This window comes from Helianthus annuus, chromosome 14 (assembly GCF_002127325.2).
Source record: "Helianthus annuus cultivar XRQ/B chromosome 14, HanXRQr2.0-SUNRISE, whole genome shotgun sequence".
NCBI lineage: Eukaryota > Viridiplantae > Streptophyta > Magnoliopsida > Asterales > Asteraceae > Helianthus > Helianthus annuus.
In genome coordinates, this window is record NC_035446.2 from 163386158 (window position 1) to 163409774 (window position 23617).

At 36.3% G+C, this 23617-nt stretch overlaps 2 protein-coding genes and 1 long non-coding RNA gene across 5 annotated transcripts; 2 read left to right on the top strand and 1 right to left on the bottom strand.

Annotated features, from left to right (window-relative positions):
* Positions 1-7693: 7693 nt before the first annotated feature.
* Positions 7694-10546, top strand: LOC110904720 (receptor-like protein kinase THESEUS 1). The gene has a single exon (XM_022150569.2). The coding sequence runs from the start codon at positions 7844-7846 to the stop codon at positions 10355-10357; it is 2514 nt and encodes an 837-aa protein (XP_022006261.1). The 5' UTR covers positions 7694-7843; the 3' UTR covers positions 10358-10546.
* A 2874-nt stretch (positions 10547-13420) lies between these two features.
* On the bottom strand, positions 13421-15203 carry LOC110904721. The gene is made up of 3 exons (XR_002572739.2): positions 15043-15203; positions 14459-14525; positions 13421-13663 (listed from the first exon to the last, which is right to left on the bottom strand). It is a non-coding gene; the product is annotated as an uncharacterized LOC110904721 (long non-coding RNA).
* Positions 15204-15850: 647 nt separating this feature from the next.
* Positions 15851-17540, top strand: LOC110904722 (salicylic acid-binding protein 2). Of its 3 annotated transcripts, XM_035983484.1 has the most exons (4): positions 15851-16269; positions 16357-16497; positions 17032-17313; positions 17348-17540. In XM_035983484.1, the coding sequence occupies exons 1-3, from the start codon at positions 15895-15897 to the stop codon at positions 17311-17313; spliced, it is 798 nt and encodes a 265-aa protein (XP_035839377.1). In that variant the 5' UTR covers positions 15851-15894; the 3' UTR covers positions 17348-17540. The 3 variants fall into 3 exon arrangements, with proteins under 3 accessions (XP_035839377.1, XP_022006262.1, XP_022006263.1); XM_022150570.2 differs by having other exon boundaries at positions 17032-17416; XM_022150571.2 differs by lacking the exon at positions 16357-16497 and having other exon boundaries at positions 17032-17416.
* Positions 17541-23617: the final 6077 nt, after the last annotated feature.

Sequence of the window (23617 nt, forward strand, 5' to 3'; positions counted from 1 at the left end):
CGGCCAGAGCGTCAGTCTTGGTGAATGGTTCGCCTACCCGAGAATTTGAATGTACAAGGGGACTTCGGCAAGGTGACCCGTTATCTCCTTTCTTATTTGTTATTGTAATGGAAGCACTTACCGGTATAATGAAAAAGGCAACCTCGGCTGGCTTGTTTAATGGGATAAAAGTAACGAATGAGGGGCCTTATTTGTCACACTTGATATACGCGGATGACGTCGTGTTCATTGGGGAGTGGTCTATAGTAAATGTAAATAATTTGAGGCGGATTCTGAGGTGTTTCTACTTAGCTTCAGGATTAAAAGTCAATCTCGACAAATGTAGTATATATGGCGTAGGGGTAAATGAGGGGGAAGTAGAAGCAATGGCACAAGTCTTGAAGTGTAGAAAAGGTACGTTCCCTTTTAAACACCTCGGTCTATTGGTTGGTGCTAATATGAACTTGGCGCGGAATTGGAAACCGGTGATTGATACTTTTAAAAATAGATTATCCTTATGGAAAGCGAAAACATTGTCATATGGGGGGCGTATTACATTGATAAAGTCCGTGCTTAATGCTTTACCAACATACTACTTATCCTTGTTCAAGGCGCCGGTTAAAGTAATAGACGCTTTGGATAGGATCCGTAGGGTCTTCTTTTGGGGAGGATCGGAAGAGAAAGCTAGAATGAATTGGGTTGCGTGGGATAGAACAATTGCACCAATTGAATACGGGGGGTTGGGCTTCGGATCGCTAAAGGATTCTAATTTAGCCATGTTAGCAAAATGGTGGTGGAGGTTTAGGTCGGAAAAAACGGGCTTATGGCGTAGGGTAGTGTGGGCTATTCATCATAACGCGAGGGTGTGGAAGAGTATCCCGGAGAAAATTTCTGTTGCTGGACCGTGGAAGAACATATATAATATCTGGCGACCTTTGTTAGAAGCTAACATTGATATAAAAAACGCATTTTCAGTAGTGGTGGGAAATGGTAACAATACGGAATTCTGGTTGGATAGTTGGATCGACCCGGAACCTCTATATATCAAGTACCCGGCCCTATTCAAGGAGGAGCAAGTTAAAAATTGTTTGGTTTCCGATCGCTGGTCCATTACAGGCGGTTACCCGGTATGGAACTGGGCCTGGTCTAGACCGGTTCTCGGCCCAGACGCTGCGGTTCAGTTTCAGCAGCTAACGGCATTGTTGAGAAACATGACCTTGTCCGCGGCTGCAGATTATTGGAAATGGAGGTATGAAGACGCTGGCGTCTTTTCGGTTGCTGGCATTAAAAAACTGTTAAGTTCGGCTGGACGCGGCAGCCCCGGAGATGCATTCGAATGGAATAACTGGGTCCCTAAAAAAGTTAGTATAGTAGCTTGGCGGGCAGAAATGGAAAGGCTTCCAACTAAATGCGCGTTGGCAAGGAGGAACGTACCAGTTCAAGATCAAATGTGTGTGTTTTGCGGCGAGTACGGTGAATCAAGCGATCATGTTTTTGTATCGTGCCATTTCGCACAAATGGTTTGGCTGAACTTGGCGGGTTGGTTTAAGCTACAACCGGTTATAACGTTTGGAATAAAGGATCTTCTCACACTACATGATCTCAGCTCGGGCTTGCGGAAAAAGAAAGCCATTCATGCCGTAGTATTGGTGGCCTTTTGGTGTATTTGGAAGCTAAGGAACGAGATAGTATTCAGACAGGCGGCCCCAAATCTCATAAGAACTCTGGATGAAATAAAGTCGGTGGCATATTTATGGATCAAAAATCGAGCAAAGGCACCAACATTAACATGGGAAGATTGGAGTCGGTTTAATCTAGGGCGTTTGTGATGTAGTAGAGATATTGTGTTTTGGTTTGGCTTGAGTGTGTAATGTAATTTGGTGTACTTTTTTGGTGTGTAGCATCTTGCTACCGGGTAATAAAAATTTTTTCTGTCGGCCGTTCAAAAAAAAAAGTTAGAGTTGAGAAAATTCCTTTATTGAATCATAATGAAGTTGATGAATAAAGAATTGGGCCGTAGTTTCTATGGTATTAACACTCCACGTGTTATTGAACGCGATCTCGGATCTACCCAGAAACCTTAGTTGAAATGGCATTTAATGTACTACACTTTGAGTGAAATACAAATAACAAGTTAGTCCACCTTTTTTTTTTTTTTTTTGAATTGGGAGGATTTTTATTAAAAAAAACCGGAAGTCATCAACCCAAGATGATAGCTACAAGACTAATGATTGAAGATCAATCTGGATACAAATTCCAAAGTCCAAAACCCTAGATCGAAGTGGTATGAAATTCAACATAAATCTACACGTTAACCAAACTGTCCAAAAGTTAGGGAAAGATATTTGCATAAAAAACAGGTCTTCTTTTCAAGGAAAATGTTTAAATAGACATTCCCCGAAAATTAGAAAGTTGTAAGAGTGTACGGGGTGGGTTAGGCAAGGGGATTCGGCATCCTCTTGCCGCACGGCAAAGACCACCGTCAAGATGATGATGCCGATCGGCAAAGAAGAAAGAGAGGAGAATCGGCGAATGCTTGCCGCTTGAGGCAAAGAAGAGGGAAAAGGGTTAAGGGGCCCATAGTTATATCAACCAATCATCTTTTTTTTTAATGGTTTGCCTAATCTTAATTTAGGCATGCACCCCTTGTGTTTTTTGGGTAATAGGAAAAAGTTATAGGCAAATTACATGACACAATTCAATTGGGTGAGGGGAAATTTTGCCTAAAAGGATTAGGCATGCACCCCCTTCACCTTAAAGTTGGAGGGTATGGTTGGAGCCCCTAGGGGCTTTATCAGGCCACGTAAGCAACACGTATGATCCACGTCAGCCAGGGGGCTTTATCACGCTCCCTTTTAACTTGCAGGGTGTGGGATGGAGCCCCCTATTAAAAAAAAAAGATTTCATTGGATTAAATCAAGTGGGCCCCACCTAAACATCTCATTCTTGGCCTTAACATGATGGATCCCCCTCCTATAGCGCCCCTTGTTAAGATGGTGGGTGTGGATGTATAGCGCCTAGGGGCGCTATAGGTGATGATGTGGTCTGGGTGGCGCCCCCACACTCTCCGGCCTAAGAAGAATTTCAAACGAATTTTGATTGAAATCATTCTAGCGGTAATAGTCTCGTCGAACTTTACGATCTTAGATTTTAGATTTTTGCTTGTGGATTTTTAGCTTGTATATTTTCGAATTTTTGTTTAATCATTGTGTCTTTTTATTTGTCGGTCTTTTTTGCGATTCATTGTGTTTTTTTTTCCTTAGCAATGTGTTATATTTTCTGATCTATTGTGTCTTTGTACCCTCCAGTGGCGGACCTAGGATTTTTTTCCTGGGGGTGCGAAATTTTTTTAAAGATTTTAGACCTCTAGCTACACAAAAAAATCGGTTCATAGCGGGTTGGATCAGGTCGGGTCATGTAAAACAAGTAAACACAAACAAACGAAGTTTCATAGCGGGTCGAATCAGATCGGGTCGGGTCGGGTCCATTTCAATTTTCAAACAATCAAACCCTAGTTCCTAACTTCCCATCACATTAACAAACAAAAAAGCATCAAAGTTCAAACCATCCGTACTTCTATTTCTCTTAATCATTAAATAAAAGAACAAAAAAACCTATCTAAAACATATATTGGTTTTTAATTAGAAGAATCCGGCGAAAAAAAGTGGTTCAACCCCTTTCCTCTTGAGAAATCGCGACACAACTTTCCTATTCATTGTTCCTTCCTAATCCTATGAATGGGTATTAAGTTATTGGGCTTGATAGATTGAATTTAAGTTTTATTAAAGGGTTAGTGGGCTAACTTGTTTACATAATTTGATCGGATTTCAATCAGTGTTAACAATTTTGTTATATAAATTCCTAAGGGGTGCGGACGAAAATTTCCAATGGGTGCGGTCAGAATTTTCCAAGGGGTGCGGTTGGAATTTTTCAAGGGGTGCGGACGAAAATTTCCAAGGGGTGCAGTCGGGATTTTTTGCGAAAAATACCACTAAAATTTTTATTTTCAAGGGGTGCGGCCGCCCACCCACCCCTTAAAGTAAGTCCGCCACTGGTACCCTCCATAGATTTAAAAACTTTGTAGGATAACTTACCCTATTTAAAAGCGTAGTACGGAAAGATTGGTGTAAATTTGTGTTGCAAATTGTAGTTGTTATTTGCCGGTCTAGCTTCTTGCTAAGTCGTGTTGTTGAATGAAATTTGTTGTTTCAAAACAAAGTTATAATTTACTCAATGATATATATTTATCTTTTCTTTCTAAACCCATAAATAAACTTTTACGGTTTTTATACTTGTCTATTACATAACTAAGTTAAAACCTGTGTATTGCACAGGCTGATTAAAAAGATACTAAATAGTTAGTAAATGAAGATTAATAAATTATAAAATAATAATTTGAAAAGATATGATTGAAGTTACGTATAAGTAAGTACTTTAAGTGATAGCTTTAAATTAACATTCTAAAACATAGCTTAAAACGGGTGAAAAAAATGGAAGCAAGGTGTAAATTTTTACAAACGCAATGTTAGATGGTATTTAGAGTTAAAAAATTGTTGTAAACTAATGATCAACATTCTTAGAACTTCACCAAGTCACCTAATGACTGTAAATATATTTGCTCAAATTTGTTTATTTTTAATGACAGTAAACATATTTGCTCAACTCTAAAATTGTAAAAGTTGTTGAATTAAAGAAAAAATTGAATGAAACAAGTATATCTTTAATTTATTTAGAGTAAATTACAACTGGTGTTCTTTAATTAAAGAAATTACAGACGTTGTCCTTTATGTTACCAGTTTTAACATCTTATGTCCTTTAGACCTAACATAGTTAAGTTTTTTTGGTTAAAGCTTACCATGTGCCTCTCACAAGAGGACAACATAGTCTTTTCATCTCAATTTTATATTAAAAACGAAATAAATAAATCTCTTTTATCCCCTCCATTTTTTCAGTCGATCAGTCCTTTTTTTCGGTTAATATAAACAAAAATATAATGCACGTCTGGAATTGGAATTATAAAATCAAAGTAAAATAAATCATGAGTAGCCTGATCTCTTCATTACATTACTTGTTGACAAGGGAACAATATTTTGGAATTAATCGTTGTTTTCTTATCAAACCAATCAAAACTGACCATTAGAATGGTCGGCTCATATGCAAACAACTTCTTATGAAATCTACGATGAGATTAATAGATAAAGCTACCATGATGTTGAAAGCTTACCATAAATTTAATCGATGTCGTCTTGTTCTACTACTTGTCGTATGCAGAAGTCACCCAAATATTGCAAGGTTTGATTCACATTATTTGGTCACCCAAATATTGCAAGGCTTGATTCACATTCTCGTTTATGTAGGGTTTTTTATCGAAGTTTTGAGAGACATAGATAGTAGCGATGGTTTTTGAGATGGCTATGAACAATCAAATGTTATGGGATGCAAGGGGGAAATCAAAATTCATGTTAATTGAGATGAAAAGACCATCATGCCCTCATGTGAGAGACTTAGAGGCACATGGCAAGACTTAACCAAAAACGTAACTAGTTTAGGGCTAAAAGACATAACGTGCTAAAAACTGGTAACATAAAGGACAAAACTTGTAATTTCTTTAGTTAAAGGACACCGGTTGTAATTTGATACAAACGTAAAGGATGCCGGTTGTAATTTACTCCTCTATTTATAAAAAAAAAATCTGCAGAAATATATTATTTTAAACAAAACAAGTATTTTATAATATTCATCAGGGCCGGCCCGGGGGGCCTAGGGGGTGCGGGATGGGCGACGGCTTAGGGCCCAAACCCTCTGGGGCCCGAAAATTGTTTTTTTAATAAAATTACGCTGTAGAATATATAAGTACTGAATTGAAAAAAGACATGATGAGGCGCATGGTTTCATGGTATTCTACAAATTTTTAATTCATTTTCATTTTTTCATATATTTAAAACTTTTTTGTATATTCTTTTTAAAAATTTATATTTTAGGGGCCCGTATTTTATCTTTGCACAGGGCCCACACATGTTGGTTGTCAAAGCACGTTTTCTCGTGTTTGGTCAATTTGCATGAAGCAGCTTTTAAAACAGCCCTGGCCCACCGTGAAAACACTTGTCCTCAAACCCACGAGAAAGGAGACCCCTGGCCCTGTTAGATCCATACATGTGTGTTTTCTTCCCATCCATCTAAAGATCAAAATATCAGCTAGTGTGAGTGTTATTCTTCCCTCAAACGAGTCAATCAAAAAATTCACAAGTGCTTTTTTCTTAAGATAATTCCCAACACACAAGAATATGTAAAATTCTATAGTTTTTCTTAATAATTGTTTTTTTTCATTTGTATATCACTGGTTTTTTTTTTTTTTTTCATTTGCATATTCTTAAAATACAGAATCAAAATCCACTTTTGTTGGGTAAACCATAAAAACCCTTTTATATATTTTTTTGCTGTACCCATGTCTTGGATTTTTGAGTTTTACCGTTCCCAATACCTATATCATTGTAAGATAATTCCCAACACACCAGATTATGTCAAATTCTATAGTTTTTCTTAATAATTGTCTTTTTTTTTTCATTTGTATATCACTGTTTTTTTTTTTCATTTGCATATTCGTAAAATACAGAATCAAAATCCACTTTTGTTGTGTAAACCATAAAAACCCTTTTATATATTCTTTTGCCATACCCAGATCTTGAATTTTTGAGTTTTATTGTTTCCGTATCCGTTCCCATCCTACATAGCATGTAACAATAAAAAATTGTAGAGCCAAACAATATTTTTCTCCTACTTTTTTGTCGGTCAATTATTAAAGTATTATTTAAACAGTGAAGTGGAGGCAAGATTTTCCATTGTTTTCCGGACTGCAAGTAAACAGAAAACTGTCATCTGACTAACATGGAGTTGTAATTTAATAAGGGTGCTACTTTCTACACCCCTCCTATCTACTTTTTTCACCCCCTCCTCTCACATACATACAGGTGGGGCCTGTGTGGGACCGACAGTTTTCCTCTCATAAAGGGGGGTATAATCAGAAAGAGAGGGGGGTGTATATAGAATTAGCCTTTAATAACAACATTACTTAAACACAAAACTAGGAATATATATACATATATAGAGAGACTTGTTATACAAACTAGTCACTCTATACAAACATCACTGACATATTATACGGACCATATGATAATATTCGGGTCGTATGCTACTACAAAACATATTCACATGGACCGTATTAGGGCAGTGTCAGATCGGTTGGCCGACAAAAAAAAAATGGTTGATACGACCACTAACAAAATCACAAGGTCCGTATAATCTTTTTCTATTCCGTCATACAGCCCGTATAATATGATAGATAGACCGGTGTACACTAATGAGATAGTGTCTCTTTAGCAACACGTTATACGTAACGTTAAACTACGTAAAAGAATTTGAATCATTAACCAAATCAATAGTTAATACATCCACTAATAGTTTCTTAATCAAATAAGAATATGAATAACAAAATATAAAATACTAACATAATATTTTTTTAACCCAACATGTCAGATTGTCAGGGCCTATTTAATAACAGTTTTTTTTTCTTTTAAATAATAAAAGCCAATAAAAGAGGTGTGTAGAGTAGAGCATCCCCAGCTGCCATCCATAAACCCTCTTTAATCCTCATCTCAAATCCTTTATCTTCATGAGACCAGTTTACCCCCCCCCCCCCCCAACCCCACCCCACCCCACCCCACCCCCCTTGCAATTTATCACCAGCTATATTTTTCATGCCACCTACAACTTGCCTGTACTGTCCCTCTTTTCTTTTCTTTTCTTTGCTTCCTCTACAATGCCCATCAGCAGTTATCTAACTCTTAATCTTTAGCTCTTCTTAACAATGATTCTTTCAAAAAGTTTACTACTTTATACCTTCTTATCCTCTGTTTATCTCCATTGTGTGATCTGTTCTTCAAACACTCATCATATAGACAGTTTCTTGATCTCTTGTGGGGAAGCTAACCCTGTTAGATCAGAAGATGGTAGGGTCTTTCAACCTGATTTCAACAATACCCATGTCAGTATTTCCCCAATTTCTGACATAATTGTGTCCACTTCTCAAATGGGTGTCCCCAAAATGTTATCTTCAGCTAGGGTTTTCACTACTAGTTCTATTTATACCTTTAGTACCAAGAAAACTGGTAGGCATTGGCTCAGATTGCACTTTTACCCTGTTAAGAACGCCAGATTTGACCTTGATTCTGCTGTTTTTTCTGTGGAAGCAAATGGGATTACATTGATTCATGAGTTTTCATTCTTTAGGGGGGGTAATCAAAGTCAAAGTCAAAGTCAAAGTCGAAGTCAAAGTTACCATCTTTTTAAAGAATATGTTGTTGATGTTACTGGTTTAAGTTCTGGAAAATTGGTTCTGGGATTGTTGCCTTGGGATAACTCGATTGCTTTCGTTAACGGGATCGAAGTAGTTTATGTTCCGGATAAGGTGTTCAGCTCGAAAGTGGTTCCGATTCCGTTAGGGGTGGCTCGTGAGCTTCCGGTTCGTGTTGGTTTTGAAACTGTTTATAGGATTAATATGGGTGGGTCAAGATTATCACCCAAGAATGATTCTTTATGGAGGATATGGGAATCGGATGTGTCTTTTCTTTTGAATCCGGCTGCTGCGCGTAATGTTTCTGTGAACCCTGATTTGATTCGGTTTCGTGATGGGGTTTCGACTGACATTGCTCCGAATTGGGTTTATGCTACTGCTGAAGAAATGGCGGATGCTCGTGTTAGTGACCAGAGGTTTAATATATCGTGGCGGTTTGAAGTCGAACAAGGGTTTGGTTACTTTATAAGATTGCATTTTTGTGATATCGTTGCGTCGAGATTACATGATCTGGTGTTTAATGTTTATATAAACAATCAATCGGCTATCGATTCTTTAGATATTTCACAAAGGGCAAGAGGGTTATCTGCTGCATATTTTGTCGATTTTTTCACTAATGTATCGATGGGTTCGGATAACATTTTGGTTCAAGTTGGCCCGAATCATTTAACGGGTTATTTACCGACTGCGCTTTTAAACGGTTTGGAGATTATGAAAATGAGCAATCCTAGTGATAGTCTGGATGGGAGACTCGGTGTGAATCTTGATTCGACCGACGTCAAAAAAAGCAAGAGTACACGATTGATGATTGTGGTCCTTTCGTGTTTGGGTGGCGTTTTTGTGATTGTCGTGCTGCTGCTAATATCGTTCATGTGTTTCTTGTGTTGTCGTCGCAAAAAGAAGCCAAAAGAAGACGATTCGTTAGGGTGGTCGCCTCTCCCGACGTACGTTGGTAACTCGGGAAACAAGTTTTCGTCAAGCACATTCGGTTCCACCACGTGTTTACATAGTTTAGGTCAAATGATATCATTTTCCGAAGTTCGTGAAGCCACCCGAAACTTCGACAAGAGCTTGCTATTAGGGTCAGGCGGGTTTGGTAAAGTTTACAAAGGGGTTCTCGAAAACGGGCTTGTGGTCGCGATCAAAAGGGGAAACCCGCGCTCTCAACAAGGTTTAGTAGAATTCAAAACCGAAATCGAGATGCTATCCAAACTGCGCCATAAACACTTAGTCTCTCTAATCGGCTACTGCGAAGAACTAAACGAAATGATTCTCGTTTACGAGTTCATGGCTGGCGGACCCCTCAGACGACACTTATACGGGTCAAACCTCCCTCCTTTGACTTGGAAACAACGGGTCGAAATACTGGTTGGTGCTGCAAAAGGGCTGCATTATCTTCACACAGGCGTATCGGAAACCATCATACACAGGGATGTAAAAACAACCAACATCTTGTTAGACGAGAATCTAGACGCGAAAGTTGCCGACTTTGGGCTATCGAAATTCGGCCCGAGTTTGAATCAAACCCATGTCAGCACTGCAGTGAAGGGTAGTTTCGGGTATTTAGATCCCGAATACTTTCGTAGACAACAACTAACCGAAAAGTCGGACGTTTATTCATTCGGGGTGGTGATGCTAGAGGTTTTATGCGCAAGACCGGCTATAAACCCTGCTTTACCGCGAGAACAAGTGAATATAGCCGAATGGGCCATAAGCTGGCAAAAGAAAGGTGAAATAGCAAAGATTATGGATCCAAATTTAATGGGTAGAGTGAATCTTGAATCTTTAAAAAAATATTGTGAAACTGCTGAGAAATGTTTGAGTGAAAATGGGAATCAAAGGCCATCAATGGGGGATGTTTTGTGGAATTTGGAGTATGCTCTTCAGTTTCAGGGGGTAGATGTGGGTGATGCGGATAGTATGAGGGGTATTTCGGAAATTCCGGACCGGATTCCGGAGGTTGAGAGTGTTGATATGGAGACTGTTAGTGATCTTGATCTGGAGTCGAATGGTACCATGAGGGATTGATTGATTGATAGTGTGAGTATACTATAGGCTATATTGGTTGTTTTGTAATTTATATGCTTGATTTGTTGTATAATGGTTTTGAATGTTCATTTGTTATTATATATATAGGTATAAAAACTAGGTGATTGTTATGTTTCTGAAACGATATATATGAATTTCTTGAATTAAAATAGGGTAGAACATTTCATATCTTGTGTATTTTTAAATTTTCTTGTCACCTAAATAACAACCTATAAATAATAATCCATTTTTATTTAATTTACCATGAAACATGCTTGTGGTACTTTTTTTAAAGAATAATTCTTTTTAATCTTTACTTGTTGGACTTGAATTCGTGATTTTCAAACCTTAGGTACTTCTAGAGACTTTGTCTATGTCATTCAGGCATTCAGCCACCAATCTCAATCGTCATGTAGTACTTTTAATTAAATAAAATAAATCCAAATTTGAAGTCTCATAAAAAATATGAATGGTAGTGATTTTACCATACTAGTCTATTAGATTTATGCAAATTGGTTGAAATATATTTTAGTATTTCGTATTTTTTATTGTGAAATATGCAATACTGTCCTTAACTTTTCTTTTTCAATGGCCAAAATTTTTAAAAAAACTCGACTAGCAAGAAGCTAGAAAAATACAACAATACGACCCCAAAGCACATACCTAAGGGAAACCGACTTCACTACAAACGAACCCTACTACAAACGTAAGGGAAAAACAACAAAACCTACAAATGAACACTCGTGAAACCCACCAAAGACCCACTTGAAACAAATCAACAGATAACCTTGAAATTGAATAGAAACTTCTTCCATAAGTCGAGCCAAAAACCCACTGCCTTTAGCTAATATAAGGGCACTCATATCAACACTCGTGCCCTTAACTAATATAACAAGATTCTCTATGTATGAACTTAGTAGTGGTTAGTTTCTCCGAGGGTAAGGGTGGTATTTTTTTTAAACGGTGAATTTCATATATAAGGAGATATCCTAGTAATTAAGTGGTGTAATCATAACTTAAATGTTAGAAATTCAAATCCAAGGTACAGGTTTGGTGTATTTATTCTAAACTACAAGAGTGTATGTGCGATATCGTAGGAAACACAGACATTGTCATGGCGTGTGTGGTTCGATTGGTTCAGCTATTATCCTCGACCGAAACCATTTTAATTAAATATTAATGTTACTCTCCCAAACTCCTATATTTACAAATAAATCACCCTTGCTTGGGATTGAACCCAAGACCACCCACTAAGAGGCAAGAGCCTCTACAAAGTGAGCTAGCCCCACTTGACAATATTTATTTGTAAAAAAATATTAAATATTTAGTTTAGTTGAATGGTAAGAATGGTAAAATACAATATGTTAAATAATAATAAAAAATAGATTGTATTAAAAAATCAAAGTGAATATCCAGCTAAAAGAAATAATGTTTTAAAAGTTAACTTAAAAAATTTATGACTATCACGTCAATGTTCTTTTTTTAAATACACATCTTGATGATTGTATATGTTAACAAATTACATTATGTTTTTCTATTCGTATAACACATGGGTTAATTAAACCGTGTAATGCATATGTTTTTTAAACATAATTTTTTATTACTAATTATATAAAATTAAGAAATAATGGATTTTAATAATCTTAATTATTAGCCGTTGGCCGGCAACAGTCTCAACTTCAAAAATAACCAGTGGTGGTCTCATCTTTTCAAATATTGTAAACCAATTGACCTGTGCTAATAGAAAAGGAAAAGGAGACAAAAAGAAAATTAAGGTCATGTTTAGTAAAAGTCTATTGTTTTACAATATATGAAAAGGCGGGAACACTACTGGTTATTTTTTAAGTTGGGACCGTTGCCGGCCAACGGCTAATAGTTAGGATTATTTAAATCAATTATTCTTAAAATTAATCAACCCGTGTAATACATGGGATTGTAACCTAGAATTTAACATCGTTTAGTCTACAATTTAAAAGAATATCCTTTATAATTTTTGTTGAACGGCCGACAGATCAATCCTGAGCTCTCTTGGGGCACCCACTGGACAAACGGAGTACTTTAAGAGTAACCCGAGTCCACCACCTATTCCGCGGAAAACCCGATAACCCACACGCCCTGGGTCTCCTATCATTGCCCACCAGTGCCTCGCTCTGCACCAAGTGAAAGTTGAATTTGCATCTCTAAAGAAAAATACAAGTCTTCCATCACTTAATCTAGAGATAATTGGCAATATCCTTTATAATAATAATCACATAAACATGTTATCTTAAAATATATGTTTTTATAAAGTTTAAGAATTAAGTTTTCATTTAAGAAAAGCTACCGATCAAATTCCTTTTATAAGTTAACATAAACGTTATATAAATTTATTGGAAGCAGCCTCTCTATTCTTATGGGGTAAAGGTAAGGTTGTCTACATCTCAACCTTCTCAAACCTTAACCTTAGCTTTTGGTATTAGTAGAATAATCTTTTTCAGTTATGACTTATGTCCATTGAAAAAAAAAGAGATTTTTTTCTTATGCTTTTTTTTTCAATTTCAGAAAGCAGTTTTCCTCACAAACAGCATTTACCAAATTGGTCTAGTTTTACTTTTCTTCTAATTTTTTATTTAGCAAACACATTATCCTTTTTTATTTTGCTTTCCCTCAAACAACCAAACCAAACCCAACCCATCACTTTTCTTAATCAACTCGCCGTACTTCTCAATCAACCAAACCCAACCCATAACAAACACATTATCCTTTTTTATTTTGTTTTCCCTTCAATCAACAGATTATCCTTTAACTGAATCGAATAGCTGAATAAAGATTATTTAGTTTTATTTAGAGTTATTATTATTTGACCTGACCTGAATCGAATAGTTGATCCGGACGTATAACCCGAAATATAGTTGATCCGGACGTATAACCCGAAATATAGCGATGGGAAAAAAAATTATGGGTCCTATGACTTTTCGCTCCCACGAAACTTTTTGTTAAGTTCCGTCACTCGACATTTTAAAACACTTAATATACCTAACGCCATTTCTCCAATCAAATATTGTAAGACCCAGTTTTTAATACTAGATTTAATACATAAGACCTTGCATTTTATACCAAATTTGGAGTTTTCAAAAACTTTCAAGACTTGAAAGTTTAATTAGACAATACATCAACATGTTAATCCTACGAAACCATATATAAAACAGAAACTACAATTGTTTACATAGTTTTAAAAACAAAAGATCAAGTGCGGAAGCGTTTGTTTGAGTGTTCGGTTCGGATACTTATGCTTGATCATCACCCTTCTACTAGAAATCCAGAAAACTGAACGTTTTAGACCAATGTTAGTATTAAGGTCTTTGAACAATAATATAATCAAAACGGTGTTTTAAAACCAATTAAAGTAACCAAGAATAATGAAATTCATTATTTGGAACTGGGTGCTACCGTAACTTACGGTAGCCACCGTAAGTTACGGTGGCCCCTGGAAGTTTATGACCTGCCGTAAAGCAGGAGGTTCCCACCGTAGCAATTTGTTTGCTACCGTAAGTTACGGTATCACCATAACTTACAGTAGTCTCTGTACTTGTTTTCTTGCTTTTGTTTTTGTTGTCCTTCTATTCCCATTTTTGCAGTAAAATTAATCTCGAACATGATTATCACCTAACCACGTTTAGGATACTCCTATTCTGATTATTACCCGCTATCATGTTTCGCTTTCCCCATGAGGGGTCGCTTACGCAAGAATCTACGTGTTTAAGTCCAAGGTTTCGTGTTTGTCAAACTACACTACTTGACATGTTTACCAAATCAGAACCTTAACTCCCGAATTAGGAGTTAGATTTCGCAACTAATTTGGCGCATCCAATACACGACTTACACAATAATTATAACCATGCTTTAAGTAATGATATCTAGCTTCATGTTTACTACAAGACTTGTTTTGACCCGTTTGGGTGCTGAATTAAGCACCATGCGGGGATTCAAATTCCATGTTTTTCACTTGTCTAAGACTTTAATCAAATTCATGACATATTGGTAACTCCTGAGTATCATGTTTTTGAATAACGACATAAAACTAACAATAAATATAATGTAATGAAATGATAAATTTCATACCTTTAGAGCACGCCTTTTCCCCGTGAATTCTCGTCGGCTTGTCCGCTTGATGATCCGGACTCTTTGCCTAGAAAATTCAGTTTTTAACTTGTTTAGAATTCTTTTCATGACCGTATTCACATCATTTGTGAGATATGATCAAAATCTGCGTTTTCATCCTATTCTAACATTTAAAACCTCACTTAGGCATTTCAACGAACACCTAACGGGTCAGATTTTTCTACAATCATTAATAAGTTCATGACCTGCCATTTAACATCTAATTTCACTTTAATTAAGCAAATTGTACACACTTAAACATTCAAATTACTGAATTTCCTCATACAATTCAGTTTTTCACTAGATTAGGAAATTCATAATCCTAGTGTTTGTCTAGTCTTTACAATATCATAAATCACCTACAATGGTGATTATAATTTCTTCAAATATCATGCAATGATTTTCACTAATAATCATCTAGGGTTCGACCCTAAACATCATATTACTTCAAGACTTGTTCATGCATAACATATCTAGGCTCAATTTCAGTTTTTCATCAATACCCTAGAATCCATGGTGAATCAAAACATCAAATTTTTACATACCTTTTGATCCTTATGACGAGGTGATCACTAATTTGTGTTTAGATTTGAACTTGATTTAGGCTTCAATTTGCAGATTTTAGAGTGAAGCTAGGGTTTGAGGAACACTCTGGTCGCCCCCTTCCCTCTTGTTCGACCAGACACACCCAACAATGGTGTGTTTGGTGAATTTTTGTTACTAATCAGCTTTTAGTTTTCAATCTTTGGCAAATTTAGTCCCTTAACTATGATTTCCCTTAAGTTTAAGTGTTTTAACCATATCGTGGATTATTTCAAGACTTGAACTTAACTAGGTTAAGTTTCTAGTTGGTAAATTCTTGTTTGTTAATTCTTTAAAATTTTAATGTAATGGTTTATATTTTCGGGGTGTTAGAAATATATAAACCAAAATAAATCATAACTAATGATCACAATGGATAGAGTTAACTGTCATTTTCATCCCTATGGTTTGGTGGAAAATGCCACTTCTGTCCAAAAAAAAATATGTGTCAGTTTTGTTCTCAACATTTTTGAAACGTGCCACTTCAGCCCAAAAAGATAACACATTGCGCCAGTTCCATCCTCAACGTTTTTAACGGCACGTCGTCCTTTTGGACTGAAGTGACACGTTTTAAAAATGTTGAGGACGGAAGTGGCGAAAAAAAAAAAGTTTGGACTGAAGTGGCATTTTCCACCAAACCACAGGAACGAAAATGACAGTTAACTCCGATGGATATTTTTTTTTTGTTTTTAGTTTAGCGACGTGATCATATGTTCTGTTATCAACTTTATTGTGATAAATTTGTTATCCGTAAATTGTCCCTATAAATAAATAGCCAACATTTAACAAACTCCAGCCAACCCAAACCTAACAACATGGTACACACCACCAATCAACAAACACACTTCATCCTGGTACATGGTGCATGCCATGGATCCTGGTGCTGGTTTAAGCTCAAACCCCTTCTCGAAGCTGCCGGCCACCACGTATCCGCCTTCGATCTCACTGCCTCGGGCACCAATCTCCAAGTAATACAACAAGTTGCTACACTTGCTGATTACACAATGCCATTGTTGGACTTCATTGCCACCCTTCCGCTAGACGAGAAGGTTGTGCTTGTGGGTCATAGCCTCGGCGGCATGAACATCGCCCTCGCCATGGAAAAGTTCCCCCAAAAAGTCTCCGTCGGCGTTTTTCTCACCGCCTTCATGCCTGATACCGATCATAAGCCTTCTTATGTTCTAGACCAGGTTGTTATGTATTTTCTTATCAATTGTTAAAAAAATAATAAGCTTATTTTATTTGAGATTTCAATAAAATATCACTCCTTTTTGTAGTATAATGAAATCACTCCAGCAGAAGCTTGGTTGGACACAAAGTTCTTGCCGTACGATGCTGATCAACCTGATTCTGAAATGTCTATGTTTTTTGGCCCCAAGTTTTTGTCTTCTAAGCTCTATCAGCTCACCTCCGCTGAGGTCAGTGGCGGAGATTTGAAACGTTGTCTTTTTAGTCCAAATAATTTCAAGTGTTGTCATTTTAGTCCACGACTCCGTCCATTTTTTCTGTTAGCTAGAAGGGTAATCCGATCATTTTATATGGTCGAATTGCCCTTCTAGTTAACAGAATTACATATAAAATGACCGAAATGCCCTTCTAGTTAACAGAATAAAGGGATGGAGTTAACCCAGTGGACTAAAATGGCAATGTTTGAAACTGTTTGGACTAAAATAGCAACGTTTCAAACCTTTGGACTAAACTGGCAAAATAGCTCAAACCACAGGGACCAAAATAACATTTAACTATTTTTTACTTTTTTCACTAGAGCCGTTTCAAATACATGTATAGATTGAAGTTCCTAAGTAAATTTATCGGTAAAGAGCCGTGATAAACGTTCCATATAATTATTTTAAAAAAAACTTTGGAGTAGTTAGATCCTACACCCTGGAACCCAGGAACAAAAGTATATATTTACATGAATTAATTAACAACCATGCTCTATAAAAATGCAGGATCTTGAATTAGGGAAAACATTGATCAGGCCTTCTTCGTTATTTATGAAAGATCTAAGGAATGCGGAAACATTTACCAAAGGAGGATTTGGTTCTGTAAGACGGGCATATGTCATTTGCGATGAAGATAAGGGTATCAAGAAAGAATTTCAACAATGGATGATTGATAATAATCCGGTCGATGAGGTGAAAGAACTGAAACATGTTGATCATATGCCGATGTTGTGTGACCCAAAGCAACTTAGTGTTTGCCTCCTTGATATAGCTGTTCAATATGCTTAGTTGAATAAGTGTCTAAACCAACTCACACACTCAGTGACCCAAAGTTCTTCTAGCAATATGATGAATTGGCTTTGAATAATGATGATTTCTCAATTAATAGTAATTTGTATCTTTTTAATTTGACAATTAAACATATTTTATGTGTGCTTTCTAAATTTGTTAAATAAAACCAAATGATGTAATCTTTTGATCACTACCTATAGCATGTTTATGTTAAAATCAGCCAATTTTAAAAAAAATATATATTATGTCAATGTCATATGTAATCACTTAATTTTGTTTTTTTAAATAGAGCATTCACAACGCTGGATAAAAATGAATCTAACGTGAATGTAGTAATGTTGTTAGATCATATGTAGTGGGGCTTCAAGATCAAGCCTCTCCGTTGGGGGTTATGTAACACGTGACATCAAGCCCCTCCCATGAAGATCAAGCCCCTTAACGGCGTTTTCACAACCACGCCAAGACCAAACAACCAAAGATCATGTTGCCAGGGGCGGTGTTTGGGTGTTTTCTGGCGTGAAGTGGCAAAGATCATAATAGCAATGTGTTTTCCACCACACACGGTCTTAATAGTAATTTTAATTTTACTAGATATAACTTTCTTTTATATTATAACTAATCCATTTGTTTTAAATAAATATTATATCAATGTCATACGTAATCACAAAATTTTGTTATATGGAAGAATCTGTGGACCATGCTCTCGTCTGGTGTTTATCGGCAAGATCCCTTTGGTGAACGGTAGGCGTTTGGCTGGGAACAAGGGATCTACATGAGTGCTCATTAGTGAAAGATATACTTGATGACGTGGGTGCCCAAGGAACCCACTCAGTAAGGCTGTAACAATAAGTTAAACAAAGTCACTTCAGGGACCGGAAGCTAGAAAATGTAAGCTGGAGGTCGGAAGCTAGAAGCTCATGTTACTGTACACGTTGGGTCTTGAACCTGTAAAGTCAAAATGATGTGACTTTGCCCAAAAGTGCATAAAGTTAGATAGAGACACACAATTCTGACATTACTTAATGAGACAAGGTTATCCGTATAAGCAACATCATCAGAGATAAGCCTTACCATGTATGGAAGGTATGAGTTGGCGATGAGCGTCCTATAAAAGGGAGACTTTTCCCAGCAACAACGGTATGTTCTCTTTGCTCTCTCTCTCTCTCTCTAAAACTACTCTTTATCTTTTTGCTTAACTCTGAGAGATCAATCGGCTGATTCTCACGCCGGAGTCCAAACGCGGGAGACCACCTCTCGGGTTAAGGCTAACGGTGTTCTTTGACTATAGATCCCAACGAGGAAGTTATCATTTGGAGTGGATCCTGTACCTTACCCCCTGCCATACTCTTGTTGTTTCAACAAGTAGTGCCCACCGTGGGGCTGCGCTACTTGGAACAAAAATCCTGTTAGTTCAGTCCTTGTTCCTGAGTTACCACCTTATTTATGGCCGGAGAAGATCCTACTTCGAAAGATAGTTCCAAAAGTTCACTACCTGCCTCTGGCTCCCCTGCTACACCATAGGAGTAGGTAGCTGCTCTACAAGAACAGACAGACTAGAGGTCGAACCGTTGTCTCAAGATGTTACACAGTTTTGAACACCTCCTCTCACACGAGTAGCCCCATCTTTACCGAGTGAGGTTCTCTTCCCGGAGGAAACAATGAAGATAACTCCTGAAGTAGGAATGGCAATGGGCCGGGTTTGGGCCGGGTATTAGTAATCACAAGCCCGTACCCGATTGTAATTCTTTGGCCCGTACCCGGCCCGTTACCCGTCGGGTATTTTTCGGGTATCGAGTATACCCGCGGGTAATGGGTATACCCATTAATTTGTTAAAAATATCATTGAAACTCTCATGTGCATTTTTTACTCTAATGTTTATATAATTTACTACTTTAATAACTACAACAAAGGAAAATATGACCAATAACATACAAATATATCATATTCAAATGCATATTTGAAACATATATCTGCATAATTAACTAATTAATGTACTGCTACTTTGACATATAATGTCAGTTTATATAATTTGCGTTTAATTGAACACCAAACATGAAAAATAGTAGCATTAATCAGAACCCAAGTAATCTCCCTAACAACTTGAAATGTGTTTAGAAAATTTCAAAACTAACACACATTTTTAATCTGCATAGAAACAACATAACTAAACATAAAATCTTGTGTTTGTATGTTAAAGTCTTGAAGATAAACAACAAAGTAAAATAATATGAATAAGTGTATGTACTAAAGTTTATATAAATGGAAAATTAAATTTAAAATAATATGCTTTTCGGGTATTATTCGGGTATACGGGCCGGGTATCGGGCGGGTATCGCTAAATCCCATACCCATACCCGTACCCGTACCCGAATATTTTTATATTTTTAATCCCATACCCGGCCCATACCCGTCGGGCTTCGGGTATACCCGGCCCGTATGCTTCGGGTTTCGGGTATACACGTTGGGCTTGGGCTTTTTTGCCATCCATATCCTGAAGGGGTGAGAAACATTTTCATACAGCTAAGATTTGAATGGGTATGTCCGGGAAGAACGGGACAAGGGGGTGAGGGTTTGCTTGTCTTACGATGAACAAGAAGTCACACTCTCACCCATGCCGCCGCTTTTGTGTGGAACTACTTCCCCAAGTGTTAAGCATGTCACAACAAGTCCAAACTCCATTCCTTACCTCATGTCGGATGGTTCTCTTGGACAAGGGAGTAGCCTTCATAGCTCTCCCTATGTCCCACCGAGAAGCCCAGAGTTCACAGTTGAGCAGTTTCTTATGCCAAGTCAATCTACACCACCTCCGGCAAAAACTTCCTTTGGAGAAGCTCTCAAGTCATTACCTCTAGCTAGTGCTGCGGTAGCTGCAAGTGTAACATCCGTCAAAAACGCATCCCCGGAACCCGACTTGAAATGTAAACCTGACCCGAAATAATAAAATGCGAAAATTTATTCCTTCTTGGTTGTTTAAATATTTAGTTCTTAATTAAACTAAAATAAATAGTTACTAGGTCTATATATATATATATAGGGGAAAGTTCATTTAAGAAAAATTTAATGTGAGAACAAAAAGAAGAAAACGTATATTAGTAAAATACTATTTCATTTATAACTCATATCATTAATTTTCTCTCTTTAATTAATTAGTCAACTAATCATTACTTATCCTACATATAATCTACAAAACCTACACATATCAAAATTTTCCTACATATACCCTACACATTATAGAATTTTATACTACACAGTCGAAATTTATCCTACACACCTCGAAATATATCCTACACAAGTCGTAATTTATCCTACACAACTAGTAATTTATTCTACACTTTAAATTAAGTTGTTTTTTTAATTGGAAAAAGTAGATATTTTAAAAAGGAGTTACAAATTTGATTTAGTTAGTTATTAAAGAGCAAGAATACAAATTAATGATTTATATAAGTTTACAAATATACCCTTATATTAAATTTAAATGCAAATATTAAATTAAGTAAAATGAAACATTTTTATTGGTTGAAACTTCTTGTTTTTTCTTCTTACAAAAAAATTCTTCTCATTTGAACTTTCCACTATATATATATATATATATATATATATATATATATATATATATATATATATATATATATATATAGGTTTATCGTAAAATGAAAACCTATATGAGTTGTGAGTACTTAGAGAACTCAGCCTTATGAAATGTTTTTTCAAATTTTTTAACCAAAAATTCAAAAAAAAAATCAACTTTTCCAAAAAAATACTTGTCATTTATTTTTATTTACAATAGCCGTAAATGCTGTAAAAAGTGATGTCATGCTTATGTCATCACCTTGTTAAAACTATTATATGGGACCGAAAAAACACCACTTAGAAATTTTTATTTTATTTTATTTTTTATTTTTTTACGACAGTCTTTTTTAACAATTTAATCCAGGGGTATGAAAAAAATGAGGGCAAAACTCACACGAGAAGGTCGAGTTCTCTAAGTTCTCACAACTCGGAGGGGTTTTCCCTTGATCTTGATCTTATATATATATATATATATATATATATATATATATATATATATATATATATATATATAACACATCTAAAAATTAATATAGGATAGTTCGCCGTTAATTCCGTTAGGTTTATAAAATAATTTGTTTAACTAAGTTAGTTGTACATCCCAAACAAGTTAAAATTTTATCTAACTAAGTTAACTGGTGTAATTATAATGACCAATATAATTGGGGGCTAAAAGGTTACTTTGGGGAGATTTTAAATAAAAATGAGGAAAAATGGAGAAGGACCGCGATTCGAACCCGTGACCCTCCACCCTATTCGGTTTAACATCCACACGTATAATTAATTGAGATACAACTTGGAACATACTGTGAACTAGGGGTGTGCAAAAAACCGAATTAACCGAACCATAACCAAATTAACCGACAAAACCGAACCAAATAAAAAACCGGTGGGTTGGTTAATGGTTTTTTTGAAAACCAAAAGTAGCGGGTCGGTTATAGTTATCATTTTTTCCATACCCGCCATAACCGAACCGAACCGAGATGTAATAAATCTTTGTAGGATTTGGAACTTTTCACCATATTTTTAATATTTGATGTTTTTGACCGGAGATTTTTAGTAGTTATGGGTTTTTCATATCATTTTGTGGTTTTTGGTTGAATCTTTATTTGAATTTATGTAATGTATCATATCACTTTATTTGAATATTCGATGATAGTTGATATTAATTTTATGGATTATATTTATTTTTTAATACTATGTAAATACTAATATATACAAATATGCAATAACAATTTATTCTATGTTAAAAAAAAAAAGTAAACTATTTTTAGCTAAGCTAAATACATGGTTAACCACCCATAACCGACCCGCTATAACCATCAAAACTGAATAACCATAACCACCATAACCGATCGGTTATGGTTATGGTTATCCAATAACCGACATAGCGGTTATGGTTATGGTTTTTGGTCAAAACCGACCCAAACCGACCCATGCACACCCCTACTGTGAACCTGTATCAGTTGCACTTAAAGACTAACCAGACGTGGTGGACTTGTTGTTCATCGAATTTTAAAGTTAGGGGACCCCTAGGTGCAATATCAGCCATGAGGAAAGTATTTACGTAAATCAGTAAAAAGGTTGGGGAGCTCGGGATTCAAACTCGGGACCAAACCCGGCTCGAACGAAAGACAGAAACACGTCATAACCTGATGTAACAGTTGAACAATATACCAAAAGACATAAAACAGTAGTGATTCGACCAACTCTATTCATCTTTTGAGGCGAACGTACTTCAAGCTCATTGTAAATTGTCGCGGCCCCCGACCCACCCTGGACGGAGTCGGGGCCCGCGATGCAGATTTCAGTGGTACCCGTGGTATTTAATTTATGCGACAGCGGAAGTCTTTTTACAACAGGATCTTTTCACCGGAAAATGCTCGTTTAATATATTACACAAAGTTTAAGGGATAAATCCCATAATTTACAATAAGTTGATTTCACACAGAAATCTTTATTTTCCAAAACATGTTTTATTCATTTATTTACACTGAGCCACTTCTCTGAGCTTGATAGTGCTTTACTGCACTTTTCCTGGATCACACAGATCACCTGAAACATGTTTGAAAAAGGTTTTGTCAGCAGGGAAATACTGAGTGAATCATTCCATTTTCTAAAACGACCCGTTAGTTATAAATTTACAGTATTAAGAGCGATTACAATGTTTCTATCAACCAATTATCAAGAATGGGTATTTGTCACTCGACCGGATCTGTGACTGTGGTCATATCACTATTGGTCCCGTTGCCCTAATAGTGACGGTTTACTCACACAGAGTAATAATCACTCACATAGAGTAATATTCACTCACATAGAGTGATAATAATAGTAATGTGCACAATACCCCACATACCAGCTGTAATTTGGTGATTACAAAGACTTAATCCCTGTAATTATAACTTTGAAAATAACTTGAGGTATTGTAATACTTACTCACAAACTATGAGAAAACAATTTAAAAAGAAGAATGACTCACATTGCAGATTAACGAGCAATAGATATAAGCCTACTGATTAGCCTTGATTTCACCTAGTTTAACACAATGCACACACAGGCAGGTTAGTAACTAATACAGCAGTTACGACAATTCACGAGATTAAACCTTCACAACGATTAATCAGTGCGATACTCGATAATTTAATCGGATTCACAACGAATAACAGAGCATAGTCCGAATTCGAACAGCACTCTAATATTCAAGTCGAAATCACGACGAATAATCAAAGT

Coding starts and splice junctions, on each gene's coding strand:
- LOC110904720 (XM_022150569.2), top strand. CDS start 7,844: ATGATTCTTTCAAAAAGTTTACTACTTTATACCTTCTTATCCTCTGTT.
- LOC110904722 (XM_035983484.1), top strand. CDS start 15,895: ATGGTACACACCACCAATCAACAAACACACTTCATCCTGGTACATGGT. Junction 16,270..16,356: donor CTTCTTATGTTCTAGACCAG/GTTGTTATGTAT, acceptor TCCTTTTTGTAG/TATAATGAAATCACTCCAGC. Junction 16,498..17,031: donor ATCAGCTCACCTCCGCTGAG/GTCAGTGGCGGA, acceptor ATAAAAATGCAG/GATCTTGAATTAGGGAAAAC.